Source organism: Sphaerodactylus townsendi, linkage group LG04 (genome assembly GCF_021028975.2).
Source record: "Sphaerodactylus townsendi isolate TG3544 linkage group LG04, MPM_Stown_v2.3, whole genome shotgun sequence".
In the NCBI taxonomy this organism is placed as follows: Eukaryota; Metazoa; Chordata; class Lepidosauria; order Squamata; family Sphaerodactylidae; genus Sphaerodactylus; species Sphaerodactylus townsendi.
The window spans coordinates 4,282,087-4,306,891 of NC_059428.1; the positions used below are offsets into that span (position 1 = coordinate 4,282,087).

Consider the following 24,805-nt stretch of genomic DNA (forward strand, 5'->3'; position numbering starts at 1 on the left):
TGGGACCTGGATTGTGGGGGTGGGACCCGTGGGCGTGCCTATCTGCCTTGATTATTCTCAGGAGGCGGAATTGGGAGTTTCTTCTGCAAGTCCCATGTCTTTGAATACAGGCCTGTGTGTGGTGGTGTTTTATGAACCTCTGTTATGTCACCCTTCAGTCTCCTTTCTAAACTGAGAAGTCCCAGACGCTTCGGCCTATCCTCATACGAAAGGTCCTCCAACCTCTCTATCATCTTGGTTGCCTTCTTCTGTGCTTTTTCCATCTTTGCAGCGTCCTTTTTTGTGATACAGTGGCCAGGGCTGCACACAGTACTCCTGATGAGGTCTCACTAGAGATCTGTAGAGATCTATACTGTTTTCTATTCAGTCCCTCTCCTGATAATCCCCAGCACGGCGTTTGCCTCTTTCACCTCCATCTCACGTCCAGGTGACGTCTTTGAGCCGTCTGCTGCAACCGCAAGATCTCAGCCAGTTCACACCCTGTTAACATGTATTTTGAAACTCAGGTTTTGTTTGTTTCAGTGTGCATCACCTTACACATTAAAGTCCGCTCGCAACCCTTTGACCTGCTTTCCTGATATCTAGTATGACCCTTGTGGAACCCCACAGTTCGCTCGCCCACCCACCTCCATTTTGAGAACTGTCCAATGTTCTGAAGTTTGATTTCCTCTCCTTTTATTCTTCGTTGCTCCAGAAGCACAGAAAGTGGCTATGGGAAATCGTTAGTGCATTCACTCTCTGTGTTCTGAGTTTCATTCCTGGCCCCTTTAGCAAAGAAGAGGTTTTACCAAATCATCTTAAATGGGCATCTGCATTTTTAAGTGCCAGTGAAAAAGTTGAGCATTTTTGAGATAAGGCAGAGAGTCGAGGACATACCTTTTGAAGGGAACACTTTTGTTTTCACCCAAGACTGATATGATCCAAGAGAAAAGGAAGACTGCAAAGTCACATGGAGGGCATCCTTCAACTTTGTCACAGCAGGGGCGAAAAACTTCGTAGCAGCAACCCTAGTGGTAACCATATCAATGGGAATACCCTCAGGGACAGTACAGAAGAAACCAGTCTTATCCAGCTGACCTCAGCAAGGGCCAGGGCCTTTTCAGTCCTGGCCCCTACCTGGTGAAATAGGTTTCCGACTGAGATCAGGGCCCTGCGGGACTTGAGTTGCTTCCGCAGAGCCTGTAGGACGGAGCTTAATTCCGCCGGGCTTGTTCTGGAGGCCAGACTGGCTGGCCTCAATTTTTTGGCCTACCGGTGGGGTTTATTGGGATCTCTAAGTCCCATTTTGGGTTGCTTAAGAATGTGTAGTGTATTAACTGTTTTTAACTGCTTTTTAAAATTATTTTAAGGTATTGTTTAAATGGATAAATGTTTTATTGATGTTACCGCCCTGAGCCCTCTGGGGATGGGCGGAGTAAAAATCTAAAAATAAATACACAAGTAATAGAAAGACCATGGCGACACTCAATGTGGGGGGGGGGGGGATTTTCCAGTGTAGCTCAGAATAAGCCAAAAGCACAATTACACTGTGTGGCCCCAGCCCAAACAGCTGAATCTCTTGTAAACATCTAAGAGGAACACGAAGTGTCCCTGTAAGTAAACAGAAAGCCAAGCGGCTTGAGGGCAGATTCTCTGGTCTTACATTGCAGTGCTTCTCTAACTGCAAACATTCAAAACATAAGTGAAGACGGTTCTCAGACACGCTGTGTACAAAACAAACACCACTCAAACAAACTGGAATCTAAGTCCAGATGTTGTGTGGTTTACAAACACGCAAATCACTCCTAAAACCACTGAGCTAGTTGCAAGATTCCAACCAGCCCGCAGGAGGTGGTGATGGCCACTAACCTGGATAGCTTTAAAAGGGGCTTGGACAGATTTATGGAGGAGAAGTCCATCTATGACTACCAATCTTGATCCTCCTTGATCTGAGATTGCCAATGCCTTAGCAGACCAGGTGCTCGGGAGCAGCAGCAGCAGAAGGCCCTTGCTTTCACCTCCTGCAGGTGAGCTCCCAAAGGCACCTGGTGGGCCACTGCGAGTCGCAGAGTGCTGGACTAGATGGACTCTGGTCTGATCCAGCAGGCTCTTTCTTATGTTCTTATGACTGGTAGGAGATGGCGTCGTCCCTTTGGAGCGTCGGGACAGCTGAAGAACCGTTTGAAACGTTGCAACTCATTGGGAGAACTATACGACACCACGAGGCCTGGAAATACCGTCAAGAGCAGGCTATTACCTGGGTGGTGACTAGCTCAGTGGTTTTAGGAGTGATTAGAGTGTTTGTAAAACTCTACAACCTCTGGAATTAGATTCAAGTTTGTTTAAGCAGTGTTTATTTTGTGCATAGTGTATATGAAAACTGTCTTCACTTATGTATTGAATGTTTGTAGTTGGAGAAACACTGCAATATGAGACCAGAGAGTCTATTCTCAAGACTCTCTACTTTCTGTTGGCTTGAAGAAGAAGAAGAAGAAGAAGAAGAAGAAGAAGAAGAAGAAGAAGAAGAAGAAGAAGAAGAAGAAGAAGAAGAAGAAGAAGAAGAAGAAGAAGAAGAAGAGTAGTAGTAGTAGTAGTAGTTTGGATTTATATCCCCCCCTTTCTCTCCTGTAGGAGACTCAAAGGGGCTTACAATCTCCTTGCCCTTCCCCTCTCACAACAAACACCCTGTGAGATAGGTGGGGCTGAGAGAGCTCCGAGAAGCTGTGACTAGCCCAAGGTCACCCACCCAGCTGGCGTGTGTGGGAGTGCCCAGGCTAATCTGAATTCCCCAGATAAGCCTCCACAGCTCAGGCGGCAGAGCTGGGAATCAAACCCGGTTCCTCCAAATTAGATACACGAGCTCTTAACCTCCTACGCCACTGCTGCTCCTCCAAGGGACACTCGGTGCTCCTCTTGGACATTATAAGTGATTCAGCTGTTTGGGCCGTGAGCCACACAGTGTAATTGTGCTTTTGGCTTATTGTAATAGAAAGAAGCAGGGTCCCTCTAGGCCTAAGACTGGCCAAGGACAAAAGGGCAAGGGTCAGAGACAAGGGAAACCAGATTTCTGAATATCCCACATTCAGGGAGACCAATCCCGGGAGTTTTTGGAGAGATTGGCTGTGTCTTACAGTGCTTGGGTTGATATAACTCAAGATTCCTGGGTGATGCAGATTGTTGAAGTGGGACATAGGTTAAAATTTAAGGCTCAGCCTCCTTTAATAAATGTTAAGTTAGCTGTTAATAATTGTTTGCCCCAGTTAGGGGCTGAAGAGATGACCTTATTAGCTTTAAAAAGGGCTTGGACAGATTTATGGAGGAGAAGTCGATCTATGGCTACCAGTCTTGATCCTCCTTGATCTGAGATTTCAAATGCCTTAACAGACCAGGTGTTCAGGAGCAGCAGCCACAGAAGGCCATTGCTTTCACCTCCTGCAGGTGAGCTCCCAAAGACACCTGGTGGGCCACTGCGAGTAGCAGAGTGCTGGACTAGATGGACTCTGGTCTGATCCAGCAGGCTCTTTCTTGTGTTCTTACGTTCTAAAGGGTCTCTTGAAAAAGTACAGTGCCCTGACATTCTGAAGGGCTTCTGTTCTAGGTTCTTTCTGGTGGATAACTAACATAGGGGCAGTAGGCCCATTGTAGATTTGAAAGAGTTAAGCAAGTATATGCGGGTTACGGAATTCAGGATGGTTTCGTTGTGTTCGGTCATACAGTTACTAAAGAGTTTGTTGTGGTTCACTGTGTTGGGTGTGAAAGATGCTTATTTTCATGTTGCCGTTCTTTAGCAAGACAGGAAGTGCTTAGGTTTTACATCTGAAGGGAAAGTTTACCAATGTGCAGTGTCGCCTTTTGTACTGCCTGCGGCACCATGGATGGCACCCTTGAGGAAGCTGGCATGCACCATACATCCTTCTTTGGATGAGTGGCTTATCGTAGGTCCCTCCTACCCCGCCACGAGTTCTGTGGAAAGGTTCTTGTGGTGCCTGAGGTGGAACTGAGGGCGGAGGGCGTCCAGCCATTGACCAGGTAGCCGTTAAGAGAGGGACCGCCCGCGAGACCAACGTCCACAATAGCGCCCTCTAGTGCTGAAGCTCTAGACCTTTACCAGAGGCTGACCTGCATCTGAGCAGTCCCAGTGTGGGGACGCACAGAAGATGAAAAAGGTAGTGAGCTGCCTAACAGGGGAGGGGCAGCATACGAAGTCAAATAAATAAGAAATAGTAATACTAATAAAGACCTTGATGAACATCAGCTACAGGTAAGTGCAACCCTGTCTTCATCAGAGTTGCCCCCTGTCTAGCAGGATAAGTCATTATTTGGACATGGAAATGCTTGTAAAAAAATCTCTCATATCTGCTGCACCTACAGATTACAGTTCTTTGTGGCTGTCCTTTAATTTCCTGATTGGGGGGGGGGGGGGGGGGGGAGGGGTACCAGTCATACAATTGTCACATAACACAGCCAAGACAAAAATGGCGTAATGTTCCATGAGGTACTTTGCTTTCCACTTGACGTAGGCAAACGCACAAACTGAAGTTCAGATTTAATAGAATGTTTTCAGATCTTTTTCCACTAGTAAATTAGTTCCCAGGAATGTTGAGCAGAGTCATGTTACCAGTAACACAAAAAAGTCTAAAATTAGAAATCTGACTCCACTGTTGCCATAATACTGTGGCCATTATGGAAGCCACCTATAAAACATTCCCGACAGCATCTTGTGGTTTAAATAGCGGAGGAGCATGTGTTTATCCCTGACGCGGGTGGCTCAAAGCTATTTTCCCACAAACTCAAAGTGGCCTGAAAGGGATAAAACACTGCCTGAACAGAGAAAACCAGAAAGCAGTTTCTGAAAATGTGCCTTCCGTCCTTTCCTAAAAGAACTGTCTGACACTTCAGTTGAAGACTTGGAGCCAACACAACAAAGGCCCTGCTTCTTTCAACTCAGTTTCGGTCCAGGTCAGTTGGAAGACCAAGCTGGACCCATGGTTGCCATAGAGACTGATCATAGAGAGCTAGCGGGAAGAGCTTTTTTCAAAAACCTATAGTCATGCCTTAATTTACAGAAGTCTTTTGCCTTTTCCTTCTCTTTGGCGGTTTCTGCATGGGCTGAAAGCAACGGCTTCAGCCCAGTAAAACACCGTTTTGGCGGGGACCCTTCACACAGGCACCACTGCCAAATCGATGCAGCAGCTCTCTGTGCCCGACAAAACGGTGTATTCAAAACTCGCTTGGGGAGCGAGTTTTCATGCAAACGCCGGTTTCCATCCGCTCCCATGCGAACAGCAGCGAGTGGAAGCCGGCGTTTTTCCCTCCCCGGCCCCAAATGCCTCGTTACCTTCTGCTGGCAGCCGTGTCGCTCTATCGTCGCTCTGAGGAGGGAAGGGGACACGCCCCCTGGTCTCCAGTGCTTCAGCCGTCACTGTGGCCATGGGGGCGTATCCCCTTCCCTCCTCAGAGCGACGATAGAGTGACGCGGCTGCCAGCAGAAGGTAACGAGGCATTTGGGGCCGGGGAAGGGAATAGGTGGCTGTGCTGAGCTTGCTCCCACATCTGCGCATCCCATGGGGCCGTTTGTGTGAACGGCCCCAGAGCCTGCATCGGCATGATTAATGCCGATGCAGGGTCTCTCCCTTGGCTGTGCGGGAACCGCCTTAGTTTTAGTGAAATACCCTGCAAGTAATTACTGTGTGTGTGTTACGTGCTGTCGAGTTCCTCCCAACCTATGATGACCTCCGAAACTTCCAGTCGTTGACTGCCGTGCTCAGATCTTGCAAACAGAGGGCTGTGTGGCTCCTTGAGAGAGTCCAACCATCTCATGTTGGGCCTTCCTCTTTCCCTGCTGCCTTCAACTTTTTCAGGCATTATTATCTTTTCCAGTGAGTCTCGTCTTCTCGGGATACGACCGAAGTTCAGTAGCCCCAGTTTAGTCATTTTAGCTTTGGGGGAAATCCAGGTAATTGCTGCGCACTCGCCAAAAAAAATGGTCATTGGAAGAAAAAGAGGTCTAAGGTCTTCACATCTCTTAGGAAATAGGAGCCGTGTGCTTCTGTTGTTTCACTGATTTAACTTGTGGTTTTCCTTTTCCGGAGGCTTTCCCTCCCAAAAATAGATCTTGTACTTTATCAGGTGCTCCTTTTAACCTGATGCTGCTTTATCTTCAGAGTAAGCACAGATGGATGGATGGATGGATGGATGGATGGATGGATGGATGGATGGATGGATGGATGGATGGATGGATGGATGGATGGATGGATGGATGGATGGATGGATGGATGGATGGATGGATGGATGGATGGATGGATGGATGGATGGATGGATGGATGGATGGATGGATGGATGGATGGATGGATGGATGGATGGATGGATGGATGGATGGATGGATGGATGGATGGATGGATGGATGGATGGATGGATGGGTGGGTGGGTGGGTGGGTGGGTGGGTGGGTGGGTGGGTGGGTGGGTGGGTGGGTGGGTGGGTGGGTGGATGGATGGATGGATGGATGGATGGATGGATGGATGGATGGATGGATGGATGGATGGATGGATGGATGGATGGATGGATGGATGGATGGATGGATGGATAAACCTTTATTAGGCATAGAATCCATATAACAGCCAACATTGTCCAAGCAAGTATCCCATATATGAGAACCATCGCAGGTAATCATTTCAAAGTTTCTATAAGGAACCTAGCTACAAAAGTTAAAGTCTCGGAGGCGGGATTGTTTAGTAGAAACGTAATCTTCCCCACAGCAGAGTATTCATTAAAGATTACAGGACAAAGAGCAAAAAGTCTGGTCCTAGATCCCTCGTGTTTGGGGCAGTCGAGCAATATATGTTCCACGGTTTGAATCGCTGTGATACAATGAGGACATTTCCGCTCTTGCAGGTCGATTTTTCAGAACCTTCCTTGTAACATAGAGCAAGGGAAGAAGTTACGACAAGTAAGCAAAGTAAACATCCAGAATTCACACGAGGTGGTGATGGCCACTAACCTGGATAGCTTTAAAAGGGGCTTGGACAGATTTATGGAGGAGAAGTCGATTTATGGCTACCAATCTTGATCCTCTTTGATCTGAGATTGCAAATGCCTTAGCAGACCAGGTGCTCAGGAGCAGAAGCAGAAGAAGAAGGCCATGGCTTTCACATCCTGCAGGTGAGCTCCCAAAGGCACCTGGTGGGCCACTGCGAGTAGCAGAGAGCTGGACTAGATGGACTCTGGTCTGATCCAGCTGGCTTGTTCTTATGTTCTTATGATCCCACAGGGCAATCATGTTAAACGGAGCTCTGGAAAGCCTGTCTCTTTTTGTTTAGTAGAGGTATCAGGCTAAGGATGAATATTCTTGATCCAGAGGAGGGTCCTATTGCCGTGGCTGCTGCTGCCACCCTCATACCCAGAGGGCCTGAACATCATAAATAAATCAACAACTGTTGATCTGGGCTGTGGAAGGTTACAATAAAGATGTTCCTTTTTTTGTCACTGTAGATAATAAAGCTGAAAGCCGAAGCTCGACTTGACCTCCTGAAGCAGATCGGCGTTTCGGTGGACACGTGGCTGAAGAGCGCAATGAATCAAGTGATGGAGGAGCTGGAGAACGAGCGGTGGGCCAGCCTCCCGTCGGTCACCAACAACGGCTCGTCGCACCTGGTACAGTTTTGGCTTTGCAACTGGGGACTTCTCGTTTGCCTTTGAACCCGCGGCCTTTGCGCCGGGTGTCGAGATGCACGAACAAAAGCATAAACAGAGTTAAAACGCAAGAACTCGTGTGACCCCTAGAGCTTTCTTCCCTGTACATCACAGTACCCAGAAATTGGTCGCTCAAGTTCTTGTACCCGAAGGGATAAAATAAGTTCAGTTTAGCACATAATGCACGCGTCACCTGTGGTCTTTTTAACTTGCATTTCCATTTCTGCAGTCTGTCTAGTGCAGGGGTAGGGAACCTGCTGCTCTCCAGATGTTCAGGAACTACAATTCCCATCAGCCTCTGTCAGCATGGCCAATTGGCCATGATGGTAGGGGCTGATGGGAATTGTAGTTCCTGAACATCTGGAGAGCCGCAGGTTCCCTACCCCTGGTCTAGTGCAAGTGGAATTTTAGTCCCGGATCCAGCCTGGAATGTACAGACTGCATTAAGTGCTGCATTTTAAGAAGAATGAATAATTGTTACCAGGGTAACCTTAAAAGCATAATCGTTTCAGTATAGCTATGGATGCCTATACTAAATCAAACAAGAGTAGGGAACCAGTAACGGAAAAGACGCCAAAGTTGAGCTGGTACGGTGTGTCTGTAATTAATTCCTAACACATTTGGGCTGCGTTCATCGCGGGAATTTATTCAGCACTTCGCTAAATGCAAATTTTCATCCCTTGAGATGAGAAGTATAAAGAATCTGATTGTCTTTGTCTAAAGATGCCACGCCTTTGCAACACTCGTGTTAGAGAGACAGTTTTATGTCTTAACTGTTGAATCCATTCCCAACAGTCAGAGCTCAGACACCTTGGGAATGACTTGCATTATACATATAACGCTAATCAGGCCCAAGTTGTGTGTTCAGGATTTTAAAAAACATAACAGTAAAGGGATAAGTTGATCTGAATGTTTAAAATGCCAGAGTTACGCACACCTCTACTTCAGAAATAAACAGCTACAGATTGTATTGTATTATTGTATTATTAGATTTATATGCCGCCCTCCTCCGAAGGGCTCAGGGCGGTGAACAACAACTGCATAATGACAAACATCAATAGTCATATCATCAAACAACAACCCATCAATAAATATAGCATCAATAAACACTGAATCAATAAACATAGCATTATAAACAGCAAGAACGTCAATAATTGTAACATGTTATAAAGCAGCAGTACTCATAACAACAAACATAATCAGCATAAATAAACAATAAGCATAGATAGCAGCTTTCCCCTTCTGTAGCATAACTACAGGAAACATAATGACCTAAGAGCTAACCCCCAAATAACCTACAGCCACGTTGGTATAAAAAGTCTAGCCTAGTGACTAATCTAAATACAGTATCAAATCACTAAACTAAACCTAAGCTAAACTGAAAACTAACTATACCTAATGCTAGCTCAGTAAACTTTACAATGATACAGTAACACACTACCAAGAATAATAAACATCAGAACAGGAGGGAAACTCAGTACAACCTAACTAATTCCACTACACTCACCCCGCCCCCCCATTAAAAATACAACATCTAAAACCAATAAAACAGTCAATATAAATATAAAGAATCTTGCAGCTGCCTAAAACTATTCCTTGTGCCTGAAGTGTTGTCACCAGAACAGTCCTTCACAAGGTGCAGGGTGCGAGCGGGTGACGCCTGGGTTCGTGGTTCGGGGGGGGGGGGGGACCCGGTTTTCACGGTAAGTTGGGAACAAAGCCATAAATGAGATTCATGACAAAGCATCTGCAGGTTCATGCATCGTTAACGAACGCTGGCGCACTCGCCTTCGGACAGGACTTTTTAGAAACCCGCATTTTAAGGCCGCTACCTTCCCAGGCAGATGTTTGTGGATTAAATTAAAATTCTTCAGACCGCAGAAGTAGAAACGCTTAAGCCGCAACCATGTTAATTGGATTACGAACCCGCTGTGTTCAGCGGAGGGGTCAGGTTTTGCAATTACTCGAAAAACAAGATATTAAGGGTTGTAGGGAATAGGAGTTCAGCCGGGAGACAAAAAAGGAGGGACCGCTCCACGCATCGGTTCCGTCCCCACTTCTCGTGCTGTTAACCGCTTTGTCATCCTTCGGGGCTAAACTAGCCGGGACTATTTATGTTTCTGAAACATCCGGCCTGCCATTTTCCTCTCCCCAAACAACCCTGCAGGGCCTTTTCTTGTTGAGAAAATGGCGCAGTGGGATCAGCGTAAGCCCCCAGAATGTGGTCCCAGTCAGACTCAGGGCCTCTTGTACCAATGCGCTGTTGCCATGCACGGGACCAAGGGCACGAGCCAAAGTCCAGTGCCAAAGGGCCCTTCGCCCTCGTCTCACATCTCGTGGCCCTGGGTGAACCAAGCCAGTAGATCCAGAGCCAGCCCAGAAGGCTGGAGCTTTATAGTCTGTGTGACATTTCATTTGTCTGGATTTTGTTTTGGGTTCCTCTGTAAGCTGCTTTGGTTTGCAGGAACGTTCTTTCGCTGATGCCTGTCGAAATAGCCGGGCAGTTGGCTGGTTCCTCATGACAACAAAATTCTTCGCAGTTTAGTCACCTTCTGGGTCTGTGGGTATCTGTTTAGCACATGTTTAGAGCGTTTAGGAGCAGCAGTGGCGTAGGAGGTTAAGAGCTCGTGTATCTAATCTGGAGGAACCGGGTTTGATTCCCAGCTCTGCCGCCTGAGCTGTGGAGGCTTATCTGGGGAATTCAGATTAGCCTGTGCACTCCCACACACGCCAGCTGGGTGACCTTGGGCGAGTCACAGCTTCTCGGAGCTCTCTCGGCCCCACCCACCTCACAGGGTGTTTGTTGTGGGGGGGGGGGGAAGGGCAAGGAGATTGTCAGCCCCTTTGAGTCTCCTACAGGAGAGAAAGGGGGGATGTAAATCCAAACTCTTCTTCTTCTCTTCTTCTTTAAATGGGACATCACAATTCTTACAGCCCAGAGGAGTGGAGAGAAGAGAAAGAGGCACAGCTAGAGCTGTGAAGGCCCAGAGGAAACAGGACGGAAATATTGGGGTGGGGGTGGGGGTGTTGTGTCCCAAGATTCTTCTTTCAATTTTTCTGATGGAACTATTGGAAAAATTGAGAAAGCGCTGGAAGAAAACTCGTATGGATTTTTTTTTCCTGTCCCAGAATGAACAAAAACTGCTTCTTTAAGGCAAGGTCCTTCGCCCTCAAAATGCACATCGTGAAAAAACTCAGAGGACTTTTCAGTTTTTCCAGAGGAGAAAATTCTATGAAATAGGTGTTTTTTTTTTACGGTGGGGAGGGGCTTGTTTTACAACGCATTTCACTCATTTCCAAATGTACTGCATGAAAAAGTCCAGGAACGTTAAATTTCCAGTGGAAATAATTGGGGATTATTGGGGTGGGGGGAGGGAAGGTCCCCTACTTTAGACCCATGTAACATTTTCAGGAATTATTTGGCTTAAAGGCAAAGGATTTTGGCAACAGTTCATACGCCGTAATGTGTCGAAAGCTATGTCATTAAGGAGTTCAGTGTTTTCATTGCTATAAAGTATACTTGATTATCCAAACGTGCTGGTAGTCCTTCTTTTGACCCTTAGATTCTTTCTTCCCAAATGGAACGTTGGGTTGTTGTTTTTTAACTGCAAATGTGTTGTCTGCCTTCAACCTTTACGTTTGCCAGCTTCTCAGATAAGATGGCAAAAATTAAAGAGAACGTCGCTACGACGGGACAAGCTGCGGCAGATTGCAAGTCTTTCTCAAGTACTGCACATAATTGCAATTTTTCTGGAAATAAATGACAATCTTGATACTTTTAAAGTCCATAAATGGGCCAGACGGTACCAATTTTATATGCTAAGAAATAAACATTGCATTTTATCTGAAGATGCCAGCCACAGATGCAGGCAAAACGTCAGGAGAAAATGCTACTAGAACACGGCCATACAGCCCAGAAACCACACAACCCCCCCCCCCCCCATGCATTTTTTAATTCTTAGTCAGTAAAAGTTGAGGTTTGATAGAAAAGCACTGCAAGATGTATTTCCATTTCCCCTAAAATTTTAGGAAAAGAATTTTGGTCCCCCACCCCCCGCCCCCGGCATAAACAATTCCAGAAATTCTGCCTCTCTAGTCACAGGGTGTCAGCTCTGAAGGAGAGAACAGGCGTTTCTATTGATTGGTTTGGTTGCACTCGCCCGACATATCATTCAGAGTGGCCATTGTGGCAGCATAACATAACTGCAGCAGCCCCATAGCTCCCTGGCAGAGCACCACGTCCAGGTGCCTGTGGAAGGTCTTTCGTACATGGCGTTTAAAGAGTGTCTGTTAGCCAAACTGGAATGACCAGTCTGAAACTTCGGAGAGATGTTGCGAGTTCCCTGCAGGAGGCAACAACAGTTCACGGGCAGCCCGATCTAGGGGTGAGGGCAGAGGTGGGATCCAGCAGGTTCTCACAGGTTCCCGAGAGTAGGTGACTAATTATTTGCGTGTGCCGAGAGGGGGTTACTAATTGGGGATTTTGCCACGTGATTTTTGCCTTAGTTGCGCCCCTCCTCTCAGCAGTAGCGCGCCGAACTTGAAGCAGTCTAGCAGGAGGTGCACCGGCGTGCCTGGCAGCCTGCGCCTGCGTGCATTCGTTTCCCGCCCAAGGACCGGCGCAGCGGCTGCATCCTTGCCACAGCCCCGCCCAGGAATGCCCGGCCACGGCCCCGTCATGCCCCGCCCAGCCCCATTGGCGCTACACCACAGTTTGAATCCCACCACCATGGGAACCTGTTACTAAAAATTTTGGATCCCACCACTGGGTGGGGGTGAATCCCACTCTGGAACAAGCGCAACCCTGCACCGGCGGGGGTGTCGACCCCGTCAGCGCAAGGGGCAAATGCGTCAGCAGGGGGCTGGCTTACCCCGGCGGGTAGGCGCTGCATGGTTCCATGGGGTCTGCCCCGGAAGCTGCCACTGTCCCCAGACCCGTGATTTGGGAAGTCATTAATTACTTATCCTTACCGCCCAATCCATGTACGCCCCTTCCTCCCCTCCATTTCCACTGTCTTCGCAGACACAGGCCACGTGTTTGACAAGGTTGTCTCTAGCTCGGCCTCAGTTTGGAGAGAAAGGAGAGTCAGTTGATCATTAAAGGGGTCTGGTTCCTACCCTTGAAGGTGGGCCAATCAGTTATGTAGAAATGGCTACTATAGGCAGGTCCCCTGCTCCGCTGCAGACTTGCCAGCCCAAACCACCCCCCCGAGAGCCAGCATTGCCTAGTGCAGGGGTAGGGAACCTGCTGCTCTCCAGATGTTCAGGAACTACAATTCCCATCAGCCTCTGTCAGCATGGCCAATTGGCCATGCTGGTAGGGGCTGATGGGAATTGTAGTTCCTGAACATCTGGAGAGCCGCAGGTTCCCTACCCCTGGCCTAGTGGTTAAGAGCAGGTGCACTCTAATCTGGGGAATCGGGTTTGATTCCCCGCTCTGCCACTTGAGCTGCGGAGGCTTATCTGGGGAACCAGATTAGCTTGTGCACTCGAACACACTCCAGCTGGGTGACCTTGGGCTAGTCACAGTTCTTCGGAACACTCTCAGACCCACCCACCTCACAAGGTGTTTGTTGTTGGGGGGGAGGAGTTTGTAAGCCCCTTTGAGTCTCTTTACAGGGGAGAAAAGTGGAATATAAATCCAAACTCTTCTTATTCTTATTCTTCAGTGACATTCTGAGGCCAACTGAGACAGTCACCCCCCCTTGCTCAGCCCGGCCAAGTCACATTTATGTCCTATCCGGCCCTCAAAACAATCAAATTTTACCACCACCAATTACAGGGGAATGAAGAATTGGAAAATACTTATAATACAAAAAAAACAGTGGGATCAATGGATTAAATATTTAGAACAAAAATATACTGTCCAAAACATTCATTTTGTTTAATAATTTTATTTGAAAAACAATAAAGTATGTACAGACGGAAGCTGATGAATCTGAGATATAAAGATGTAAAAGATTATATTAGATTTTTTGAAATATGAAAAGTAGAAATTGGCAAATTGTCATACTATTCTTGTTTTTTTTTTTTCTCTTTCTTCCATGATGATGATTTCTTTTTTCTTTTTCTGACCATCTCCTTCCTTCCTTCCTTCCTTCCTTCCTTCCTTCCTTCCTTCCTTCCTTTCTTTCTTTCTTTCTTTTCTTTTTTTCAGTTAAGATATACGAATGAAAAATATTGTAATGTTATATTTATTATATGTTTATGGAATCTAAATAAAGCATTAAAATAAATTTTTTACCACCACCCACCCTGCTCTAGATCCCCTGTTGGATAGCCTTTCCCTAATTTTTTTTCCTCCCCCAGTTTGGACCCGTGATCAGAGTTGCCAGTTTAGGAATTGGCTCCCTGTGGTTGGAAGGCCACATGGCTTCTTAATACATTGGCGTGAGCCAAAAAGGGGGAGGCCGCCCCCCTTCGGAACTACATCTTGAAAAACAGAGGCCAGAGAGAAGCCATTCATGCCTGTTTTTGATCTCTCGTCACCGTTATGCAGAGAAAGAGAAATTTCATTCCCCTTTTCCTTCGCTTGGCTCTCTCCTCTTCTCTCTCTCTCCCCCCCCCCCTCCCTAATTCATTTCCTGTTTCAAAGGCTGGATTCCACCCAGCCTCCTTCTTCTGCTCAGTGCAGCATGCCGGCAGTTGGCACAGACTCTGTAGCTGGTGCCAGTCCCTGACAAGTTGGCAGGTGCCAGAGTGTGGGAGGACAAAATCTCATTTCCATTTCTCTCCCCCACCCCCACCCCCCCATAACCTCCCCCGAGGCTTAGCTATAAAGGAGTGGCCTTTTGCAAGTTAGAGTTGGCCAGAAATTGGCTTTTTCTCTCTCTCTTTTTCTCTCCCGTCGCTTTTTTAAACAGCTGCCGAAAGTTTGACTTTGCAAAACAGGGACGCCCGACTGTAAAGCTTCTTCCACTTTCTCCAAGCTGGAGTAGGCAACTTGGTTTTATTTTTGACGGCCAGGAACACCTACTTTGCTAGACTGCTCTTTGCAGAGTTTTTCCCTCTCTTCTTTGCACCCCTAGTTTGTCAGGCACCTCTGGACGTCCTTCGATTGAACAGATTATACAACAAAGGAAGGAGGGCTCAGTATTTAACCTCCGGATACTCTTCGACAAGAGGAGAGTAACCCAAACAATCAGGTTGACTAGCTGCTTTGGGTAGAACCATAGAGTTGGAAGAGACCCCCAAGGGTCATCCAGTCCAACCCCCTGCCATGCAGGAACACACCATCAAAGCACTCCTGACAGATGGCCATCCAGCCTCTCTTTAAAAAAACCCCAAGAAGGAGACTCCACCGCACTCCAAGGTAGTGCATTCCACTGTCCAACAGCCCTAAGCTGTAGACCACAGCCTAAGCTGCAACGTGTGGGGCGGGGCTGGTGGCTCAGTGGTATTTATTTATTTATTATTTATTTATTTATTGGTTCCACTTTTATACCGCCCTCCCCCAAAGGGCCCCACCCACAATACAACACTATGGTAGACCATCCACGTGGCACATAAGAGTTCCAGGTTCGATCCCCGGCATCTCCAGTTAAAAGGACCGGGCATTAGGTGATTAGAAAGACCTCTGCCTGAGACCTGAACAGCCACGAAAAGGGGCTGGTGGCTCAATGGGAGAACATCCACGTGGCACGCAGAAGGTCCCAGGTTCGATCCTCAGCATCTCGGTCAAAAAATGGACCTGGCAGTCGGTGAGACGAAAGACCTCTGGCTAAGACCCTGGGAAGCTGCAGGCAGCCTGAGCCGGCAACACTGACTTTAAGAAGATAAGAACAAGCCAGCTGGATCAGACCAGAGTCCATCTAGTCCAGCACTCTGCTACTCACAGTGGCCCACCAGGTGCCTTTGGGAGCTCACATGCAGGATGTGAAAGCAATGGCCTTCTGTGGCTGTTGCTCCCGAGCACCTGGTCTGTAAAGGCATTTGCAATCTCAGATCAAAGAGGATCAAGATTGGTAGCCCTAGATCGACTTCTCCTCCATAAATCTGTCCAAGCCCCTTTTAAAGCTATCCAGGTTAGTGGCCATCACCACCTCCTGTGGCAGCATATTCCAAACACCAATCCCACGTTGCGTGAAGAAATGTTTCCTTTTATTAGTCCTAATTCTCCCCCCCCCCCCAGCATTTTCAATGGATGCCCCCTGGTTCTAGTATTGAGAGAAAGAGAGAACAATTTCTCTCTGTCAACATTTTCTACCCCACGCATCATTTTATAGACTTCAATCGTATTTATGGTATATCCCACTGAGGTCCCTCGCCAAACTTTGAAGGGCCAGAGGCTTGATTCAGTATCAGGCAGCTTCGTGCCTATTCCTGCGTATCATTAAAATGTTTAGGCATGCCACTGAAGCAGTGCGTGGCCGTGGCAGGTACTAGGATCCCTGGCAGCGAAGCAGAAGAGGGCAGGCTGCCCTTTCCCCACCAGGAAGCCCATTCTTTGAAGCTAGAAAAATTTCCTGCAGGCCTTGAATAAGCTGCGGAGAACTGTGGCCCAATGTACGTGGCAGCGGCACCTGTTTCTCCACGTTACCTTTGGCAACTGCCCCATTGAGCCGTGACGTTTCCTAAGCGAGTGGCTCTTGTTCAAGAATGGCGTTTGGTGCCAGAGGACGTAGCGATGCCGTCTGAAGAGCAGGCTCACTCCAGTCTTAAGCCTGCTGGAGTGATTCTACTTAGAACCGCTCTGTTGGTCTTGCGACCCTCGATAAGGGCAGGGCTGAGAGTCAGGGGGCCGCTCGGAGTTCCCTTGTGCTGCTAACGAGGGAAATGGCATAGCTGAAATAATGAACAGGAGCTGCACGTATTTATTTAACAAACAGGGTTGATGTTCCTACGTGAAGTGACGCCTTGGTAGGATTTGCTTTTACCGTGTTTCCCTGAATATAAGACAGTGTCTTATATTAATTTTTGCTCCCAAAGATGCGCCATGTTTTCAGGGGATGTCTTATTTTTCCTGTGTTCTGTTCGTCGGGCATGCTTCCAAACAAAAGCTTTGCTACGTCTTACTTTCGGGGGATGCCTTATATTTCGCACTTCAGCAAAACCTCTACTACGTCTTATTTTTCGGGGATGTCTTATATTAGGGGAAACAGGGTAGTAGCTTTCCTGATTGTGGAAAAAAAACTGATTATATCACTGGTATAACCTGGTCTGCTTTTTGTCTTCACGTGTCTTTCCTTGTAGCTGAATGTCGACCTGGACAGGGAAGAAGGGGAAGAATTGGAAGATGGCCTGGACGCTTTCGATGACAGCAGCTCCAGCCCTTCGGGGACTCTGCGAAACTATCCGTTGACCTGCAAAGTTGTTTATTCCTACAAGGTACGCGACATAGCAGTGTTTAGCCGGGGATCACAGCTTTAGGAAGCAGAGACCTAATGGCCAGCACTAGGCTCTGGACGATCAGCGCTGATGGAACAATATTATTGAACACCCTGGCGGTGTGATAATATTGAACAACCCTCGATAAGGTTGGGGTGGGCTTTTATAGGCCAAAATGTGGGGCCAAGGAAATTCTTTAAGAAAGGATTTTTCCTGCTGTTCCAAGGTGAGGTAATAGTCTACACAGCAGTGGCGTAGGAGGTTAAGAGCTCGTGTATCTAATCTGGAGGAACCGGGTTTGATTCCCAGCTCTGCCACTTGAGCTGTGGAGGCTTCTCTGGGGAATTCAGATTAGCCTGGGCACTCCCACACACGCCAGCTGGGTGGGTGACCTTGGGCTAGTCACAGCTTCTCGGAGCTCTCTCAGCCCCACCTACCTCACAGGGTGTTTGTTGTGAGGGGGGAAGGGCAAGGAGATTGTCAGCCCCTTTGAGTCTCCTGCAGGAGAGAAAGGGGGGATATAAATCCAAACTCTTCTTCTTCTTCTTGAGTATCCAGACCATTGATTTGATGGCTGACCCATTATCTTAATGGGCTTTGCTGCTGTTGGACAATACAGGTAACGTCGAAGGCTTTCACGGCCGGATTCAACTGGTTCTGGTGGGTTTTCCGGGCTGTGTGGCCATGGTCTGGTGGATCTTGTTCCTAACGTTTCGCCTGCATCTGTGGCTGGCACCTTCAGAGGTGTATCACAGAGGGAAGTCCGTTACACACTGTGTCCAAAGAGAAGTAAATGTTTGGGCAGTGCTAAGTTCATGAACAATGGACTCCACCCAAACACAGCATTTGCATTCACCAACACTACTGCTGCTGCAGGGCATGAAAATGGGAATCACTCCCTGGACTGATAAGCCCCACCCACAATACAACACTATCAACCACATCTTTGCATAACAAGTTCCACCCAAACACTTACTGATTGGTTCCCCACCCTGGGACGTGGACAATATATACCCCAAACATTCCCTTCTCTCTGGACACAGTGTGTAACAGACTTCCCTCTGTGATACACCTCTGAAGATGCCAGCCACGCATGCAGGCGAAACGTTAGGAGCAAGATCCACCAGACCACAGCCACACAGCCCGGAAAACCCATCACAAGAAGAGGAAGAGGGAGAAGGAGAAGAAGAAGAGGAGGAGGAGGAGGAGGTGGAGGAGGAGGAGTTTGGATTTATATCCCCCCTTTCTCTCCTGGAGGAGACTCAAAGGGCTTACAATCTCCTTGCCCTTCCCCCTCTCCACAACAAACACCCTGTGAGGTGGGTGGGACTGAAAGAGCTCCGAAAAGTTGTGACTAGCCCAAGGTCACCCAGCTGGCATGTGTGGGAGTGCACAGGCTAATCTGAATTCCCTAGATAAGCCTACATAGCTCAGGCAGCAGAGCAGGGAATCAAACCCGGTTCCTCCAGATCAGAGTGCACCCGCTCTTAGCCACTGCTTTTAGCCACTACGCCACTGCTGCTCCCCAATACAAGTAACAACCAATACAACCAATACAGGTCATGACCCTTAATGGGTGTTGCAACCTAGATGGTCACAAGGGCAATGAGTCACAGGGAAGGTTAACAAACATAGACAAAAGAGAACTGGTCTCTCCTTCTCACAATACTAGAACCAGGGGGCATACATTGAAAACTCTGGGGGGAAGAATTAGGACTAATAAAAGGAAACACTTCTTCACGCAACGTGTGATTGGTGTTTGGAATATGCTGCCACAGGAGGTGGTGATGGCCACTCACCTGGATAGCTTTAAAAAGGGCTTGGACAGATTTATGGAGAAGAAGTCGATCTATGGCTACCAATCTTGATCCTCTTTGATCTGAGATTGCAAATGCCTTAACAGACCAGGTGCTCAGGAGCAGCAGCAGCAGAAGGCCATTGCTTTCACCTCCTGCACGTGAGCTCCCAAAGGCACCTGGTGGGCCACTGCGAGTAGCAGAGACAGGGGCGAACCTAGGCAAACCGGAGCCCGGGGACAAAACGTGAGTTTGGCCCCCCCCCCCCCCCCCGCCCGGTGAATGGGCGGCCACCCTCCCCCACCATGAACAAACTATTATTTTTTGCACCAGCTCACAAAACACCTCCCACTCCCAGCAAAACATACATGGCTCTCTCCCCACCAACTCTTTTCCTAATTTCCTAATCACAACAACCCTATGAGGTAGGTTGTTAGCCTGAGAAACAACTCCAAGCCAGTGCAAGTGGGTATTAAGCATGTAAATCTCTCACAAACCATCCCCAGCAAAACATTTACCAAACAAATGTCATCATCATCTCTCACAAAACACCTCCAGTGGAATCCACCCCCATACAGCATTACTTTCAATGGTGCTTATTTATTAAGCCGAATTAATAAATAAACTAGGGAGCTCAGATTCTTCTTTTAAATCCACCTTAAAGGGAGAATCTGGGGTCTCCGGTTAAAACAAAATTGAAAGTGATGCTGAAACAACATCACTTTTGAGGGTTGGAGATTTAGATGAAACAAATACCAGATTCAGCCGGAATTTGGGCAAATTTGGATAAAAAATGTCCAATTATGTCCTGCCCAAATATGAACAAATGTGAATGCAAGGTATTTGGGCTTGGGGGGGTGGGTATTTTTGGTGTTTTTCAGCCTGCAAGAAGGGCATTTTTAAAGCTAAAAGCACCATGATTTCAGGGCATCATCCAGAGACTGCCCTGATGATACCACCCAAGTTTGGTGATGTTTGGTTCAGGGGAAGCAAAGTTATGGACCCCCAAAGAGGGTGCCCCCATCCCCATTGTTTTCAATGGGAGTTAGCAGGAGATGGGGGCTACCCATTTGAGGGACCATAACTTTGGTCCCCCTGAACCTAACTTCACCAAACTTGGGTGGCATCATAAGAATAGTTACCAGATGATACCCTGAACATTTTTGGTGTCACTAGCTTTAAAATATACACCCACCTTACAGGCACCCCCCCAAGAAAGTTGCCCAAGATTCTTTTGTTTTTTTTGCAGTGACTTTGCTCCATTGTAGCCAATAGAGGGAATTTCCTGAGAACTAGGCTGCACATTTCTGAAGATAGAGGCTACCAGACTTTCAAAGGAGTGGCTCCAGGAAGCACCTCCCTGGTAATAGCCAACATCCAGGCATAGAGACCTTTGCTTCTGCAGGGTTTCAATTTTATGGGCCCCCAAAGAGAGCTTATTTATTTTGTTTCCACGGCTCCTGCCCGCGCATGAAGCCTTCATGGGCTGGGAAGGTCTCTCAGAACTCTCTCAACTCGCGACCCCCCACTCCTGCAGAAGCAAAGCTCACCAAGCTTGGATGTGCTATTACCCAGGGCCTCTTGGGAGGCCACCTTGAGAAGTCTGGGCGCCTCTATCTTAAAAAATGTGTGGTCAGATTCTTACACACTCCAGAAATTCCCCAGAATCTGCTCAGGCTCTTCAGCAAGTTCTATGATGGGAAACATTATTTTTCCCACCATAGACTTCAATGGGGCTTTCTGTTATGCCCAGCTGGTGCTGTGATAGAGGTTTCAACAGGAGGCAATGTGATAGTGGTCTTGCTTTGGGTGGGGGCACTAAAGTTTGGCTGGGATGGCTGAATGCTGTGGGCATCAGGTTCACCTTCATCTTGGTGCCCACAGCATTTCAGCAAATTTGGTTGGTTCCTTTCAGGAGACTCACACCAGCAGCCCTGCAGGAAATGCCCCCACCCAGAAAGCAAGACCACTACCACAGTGACCTCCCATTGAAACCTCTACCACAGAGCCATCTGAGGCATAACGAGAAAAGCCCCATTGAAGTGCCGATGGTGGTAAAAGTAATCTTTCCCACCCACCAGAACTTGCTGCTTGAAAGCCTGGCAGATTCTGGGGAGGCCCTTTCTGAGTGTGTAAGCACTGGCTGCACATTTTTTGAAGATAGAGGGCACCAGACTTTCAAGGTGGCTCCCAAGAGGTCTTGAGTACATAGCATCCAAGGTTGGTGACATTGGCTTCTGGAGTGGGGGGGGGGGATGAGTTGAGAGAGTTCTGAGAGAACTCAGCCCGCAGGCTTGAAGTATGTGCAGGAGCTGTGGAAACAAAGATAAGCCTTTTCGTAGGTCCCATAAAATTGAACCCTCAGAAGCAAAGGTCTCTATGCCTGGATGCTTTGTACCAGGAGGGCCTCCTGAGCCACCTTGAAAGTCTGGTGCCTCTATCTTAAAAAAAAAAAAATGTGCAGCCTGCCTACACACTCAGAAATTCCCCATTGGCCCTACAATGGAGCAAAGTCAATGCAAAACAAAGAATCTTGGGCAACTTTCTTGGGGTGCCTGTAAGGGGTGTATTTTTAAAGCTAGTGACACAAAAATTTCAGGGTATCATCTGGTAACTATTCTTATGATGCCACCCAAGTTTGGTGAAGTTAGGTTCAGGGGACCAAAGTTATGGTTCCTCAAATGGGTAGCCCCCATCTCCTGTTAGCTCCATTGAAAACAATGGGGATGGGGCACCTTCTTTTGGGGGGAGTCCATAGCACTTTGCTTCCCCTGAACCAAAACATCACCTCAAACTTCTGGGTGGTATCATCAGGACAGTCTTTGGATGGTACCCTGAAAATTTGGTGTTGCTAGCCTTAAAAATGCGCCCCCTGCAGGCCAAAACGTAAAAAACACTAAAAAATTTAAAAATCACACAAAGCTGACCTGAAATGGTGCAGCGCCCCCGTGACCAAATGGGGGGGCGCCGAGGGGATATAAGGGTACCCCCCCTGTCCCTGTAGGCAAGTAGAACGCATACACTGAGCAGAGGAAGGCTGGACTAGATGGACTCTGGTCTGATCCAGCTGGCGTGTTCTTATGTTCTTATGTTAGGTGTGCTGCTGTTCATATTCAAATGTTGTTTCCTGACTGTGGGCCAGGCATGAAGTTGTGCGGGGTGGGGTGGAGGGGGTCCTTGAGGCATTCTTGGCCACAAGTTCAGATACAGTCCCAAGATGGAGTTTCTGAATCAAAACAGACTCCCACGTTTCAGTGCGCTGTTCTGCCAGGTCTGACAGGGCAGCATTCCGGGAGAAAACCCATCCTCTCCCCCTCCGCACTGCTACAGGTCAGATTGGCTACCCTGCCTTCCACAAACGTTACACCCCCATCTTTCACACAACGTGTGATTGGTGTTTGGAATATGCTGCCACAGGAGGTGGTGATGGCCACTAACCTGGATAGCTTTAAAAGGGGCTTGGACAGATTTATGGAGGAGAAGTCGATTTATGGCTACCAATCTTGATCCTCCTTGATCTGAGATTGCAAATGCCTTAGCAGACCAGGTGCTCAGGAGCAGCAGCAGCAGAAGGCCATTGCTTTCACCTCCTGCAGGTGAGCTCCCAAAGGCACCTGGTGGGCCACTGCGAGGAGCAGAATGCTGGACTAGATGGACTCTGGTCTGATCCAGCTGACTTGTTCTTATGTTCTTTCTTCGTAGGCTTCCCAGCCGGACGAGTTAACCATAGAAGAACACGAAGTTTTGGAAGTTATTGAGGATGGAGATATGGAAGATTGGGTAAAGGTATCATTTGGTTTTTTCTGTCGTTGTGGCATGCGGAGGGGCCTGTGGCAGGCAGTGGGGTCATCTTTTAAAATATACATCAATATGTATGTCAACTGGGAGTTACGTGAGGATGTCAAGCATGCCGATCTCCTCGACCTCTGCAGGCGCGAAACAAAACCGGCCACGTGGGTTACGTGCCTGAGAAATACCTGCAGTTCCCCACGTCCAACAGTCTCCTGAGCATGCTGCAATCGCTAGCGGCCTTGGACAGCCGGTCCCACACTTCGAGTAACTCCACCGAAGCTGACCTAGTTTCAGGAAGCCTCAACGGGGACTCCAGTGGTAAGCACTCTGAATCTTCTTGGGGTGGGGGGGAAAGGGGTTGTCCTTCAGACTTTTTTTGTAACTTTGCTACCCCCTTTCTTTTCTTAAAGAATAATTCAGAACTACTTGCAGAATGGATTGCCAGATATAAAATTGGTATACAGCAGTGGTGGCGAACCTATGGCACGGGTGCCGGAGGTGGCACTCAGAGCCCTTTCTGTGGGCACACGTCACAGAGTTCACCATGTGGGGGGGGGGGTGCAGAAAATCACACACACCCCACACACACATCTAGGCTGGCTTAGGCATGATCCTTTACCTGGGAGTAAGCTCGGTTGCTGGCAATGGGGCTTGCTTCTGAGTAAACCCTCCTAGGGTCATGATTCACCCATTCGAAGCGCTGCACAGTTGCTTCACCAAGCTTACTCCTGAGTGACGCACGCATCGGAGCCAACTGCTTTTTCTAAACTAAAACCTCAGTATTCAAGTTAAATTGCGGTGTTGGCACTTTGCGATAAATAAATGGGTTTTGAGTTGCAATTTGGGCACTCGGTCCTGAAAAGGTTCTCCATCACTGGTATACAGGGTAAGTGGCTAAAATATGGCCACATTTTCAAATCCAGAAAGCAGCAGTAAAGTTATACAGCAGTAGTGTGTGTAGTGGTTAGAGCGTTGGAACACAACTCCCCTGCTGTTGCTTCCAGGGTGACTTTGGACCGAGCGCTCTCCAGCGTGGTGTAGTGGTTAAGAGCAGTGGACTCTGATCTGGAAAGCCAGGTTTGATTCCCCACTCCTCCACTTGAGCCACGGACTCTAATCTGGTGAACCCAATGTGTTTCCTTGCTCCTCCACGTGAAGCCTGCTGGGTGACCTTGGGCCAATCACCGTTCTCTCCAAACTCTCTCAGCCCCACCTGCCTCACAAGATACGTGTTGTGGCGAGGAGGAGGTGGTTGGAACCCACTTTGAGGCTCCTTAAAGGTTGTGAAAAGTGGACTGTAAAAATCACCCTAACCCACCCTACAGGGATACTACAGGGACAAGATGGAAGAGAAGAGTCAATGACTTCTGTGCTGAGATCCTTGAGGGAAGGGATGCAGGTGAAATGCACAGATAGATGAGTGTGTGATTATGTGCCTGATGCATATTGTACATCTTGATTAAGATGGTGCCCCCCCCCCTCCAAATAGCCTGCTGGATTTTTAAAAAAAATTATCGAAACATGTTTATTCTACCTTTCCTCTTGATTTAAGGCAGAAAAAGAAGAGAAGGAGTTTGGATTTATATCCCCCCTTTCTCTCCTGCAGGAAACTCAAAGGGGCTGACAATCTCCTTGCCCTTCCCCCTCACAACAAACACCCTGTGAAGTAGGTGGGGCTGAGAGAGCTCCGAGGAGCTGTGACTAGCCCAAGGTCACCCAGCTGGCGTGTGTGGGAGTGCCCAGGCTAATCTGAATTCCCCAGATAAGCCTCCACAGCTCAGGCGGCAGAGCTGGGAATCAAACCCGGTTCCTCCAGATTAGATATACGAGCTCTTAACCTCCTACGCCACTGCTGCTCCTGGTCTGCCACATGTAGCCTGCTGGATTAAAAAAAAATTATCGAAACATGTTTATTCTACCTTTCCTCTTGATTTAAGGCAGAAAAAGAAGAGAAGGAGTTTGGATTTATACTCCCTCCTTTCTCTCCTGTAAGGAGACTCAGGGTGGCTTCTAAGTTCCTTTCCCTTCCTCTCCCCACAACAGAAACCTTTTGAGGCAGGTGGGGCTGAGAGAACTGTGACTAGCCCAAGGTCACCCAGCAGGAATGCAGGAGTGCGGAAACACATCTGGTTCACCAGAGAAGCCTCCGCCACTCAGGTGGAGGAGTGGGGAATCAAACCCGGTTCTCCAGATTAGAATCCTCCTGCTCTTAACCACCACA

The 24,805-nt window shown here is 48.0% G+C and overlaps 1 protein-coding gene across 1 annotated transcript in view; it reads left to right on the plus strand.

Moving 5' to 3' along the window:
- FCHSD2 (FCH and double SH3 domains 2) overlaps positions 1-24,805 on the plus strand; it is a 220,112-nt gene that overhangs the window by 176,503 nt on the left and 18,804 nt on the right. The window contains exons 13-16 of the mRNA XM_048494752.1: positions 7,469-7,630; positions 16,862-16,996; positions 22,495-22,578; positions 22,725-22,902. Coding sequence (XP_048350709.1) covers positions 7,469-7,630; positions 16,862-16,996; positions 22,495-22,578; positions 22,725-22,902 — 559 coding nt within the window. The remainder of the gene's footprint in view (positions 1-7,468; positions 7,631-16,861; positions 16,997-22,494; positions 22,579-22,724; positions 22,903-24,805) is intronic.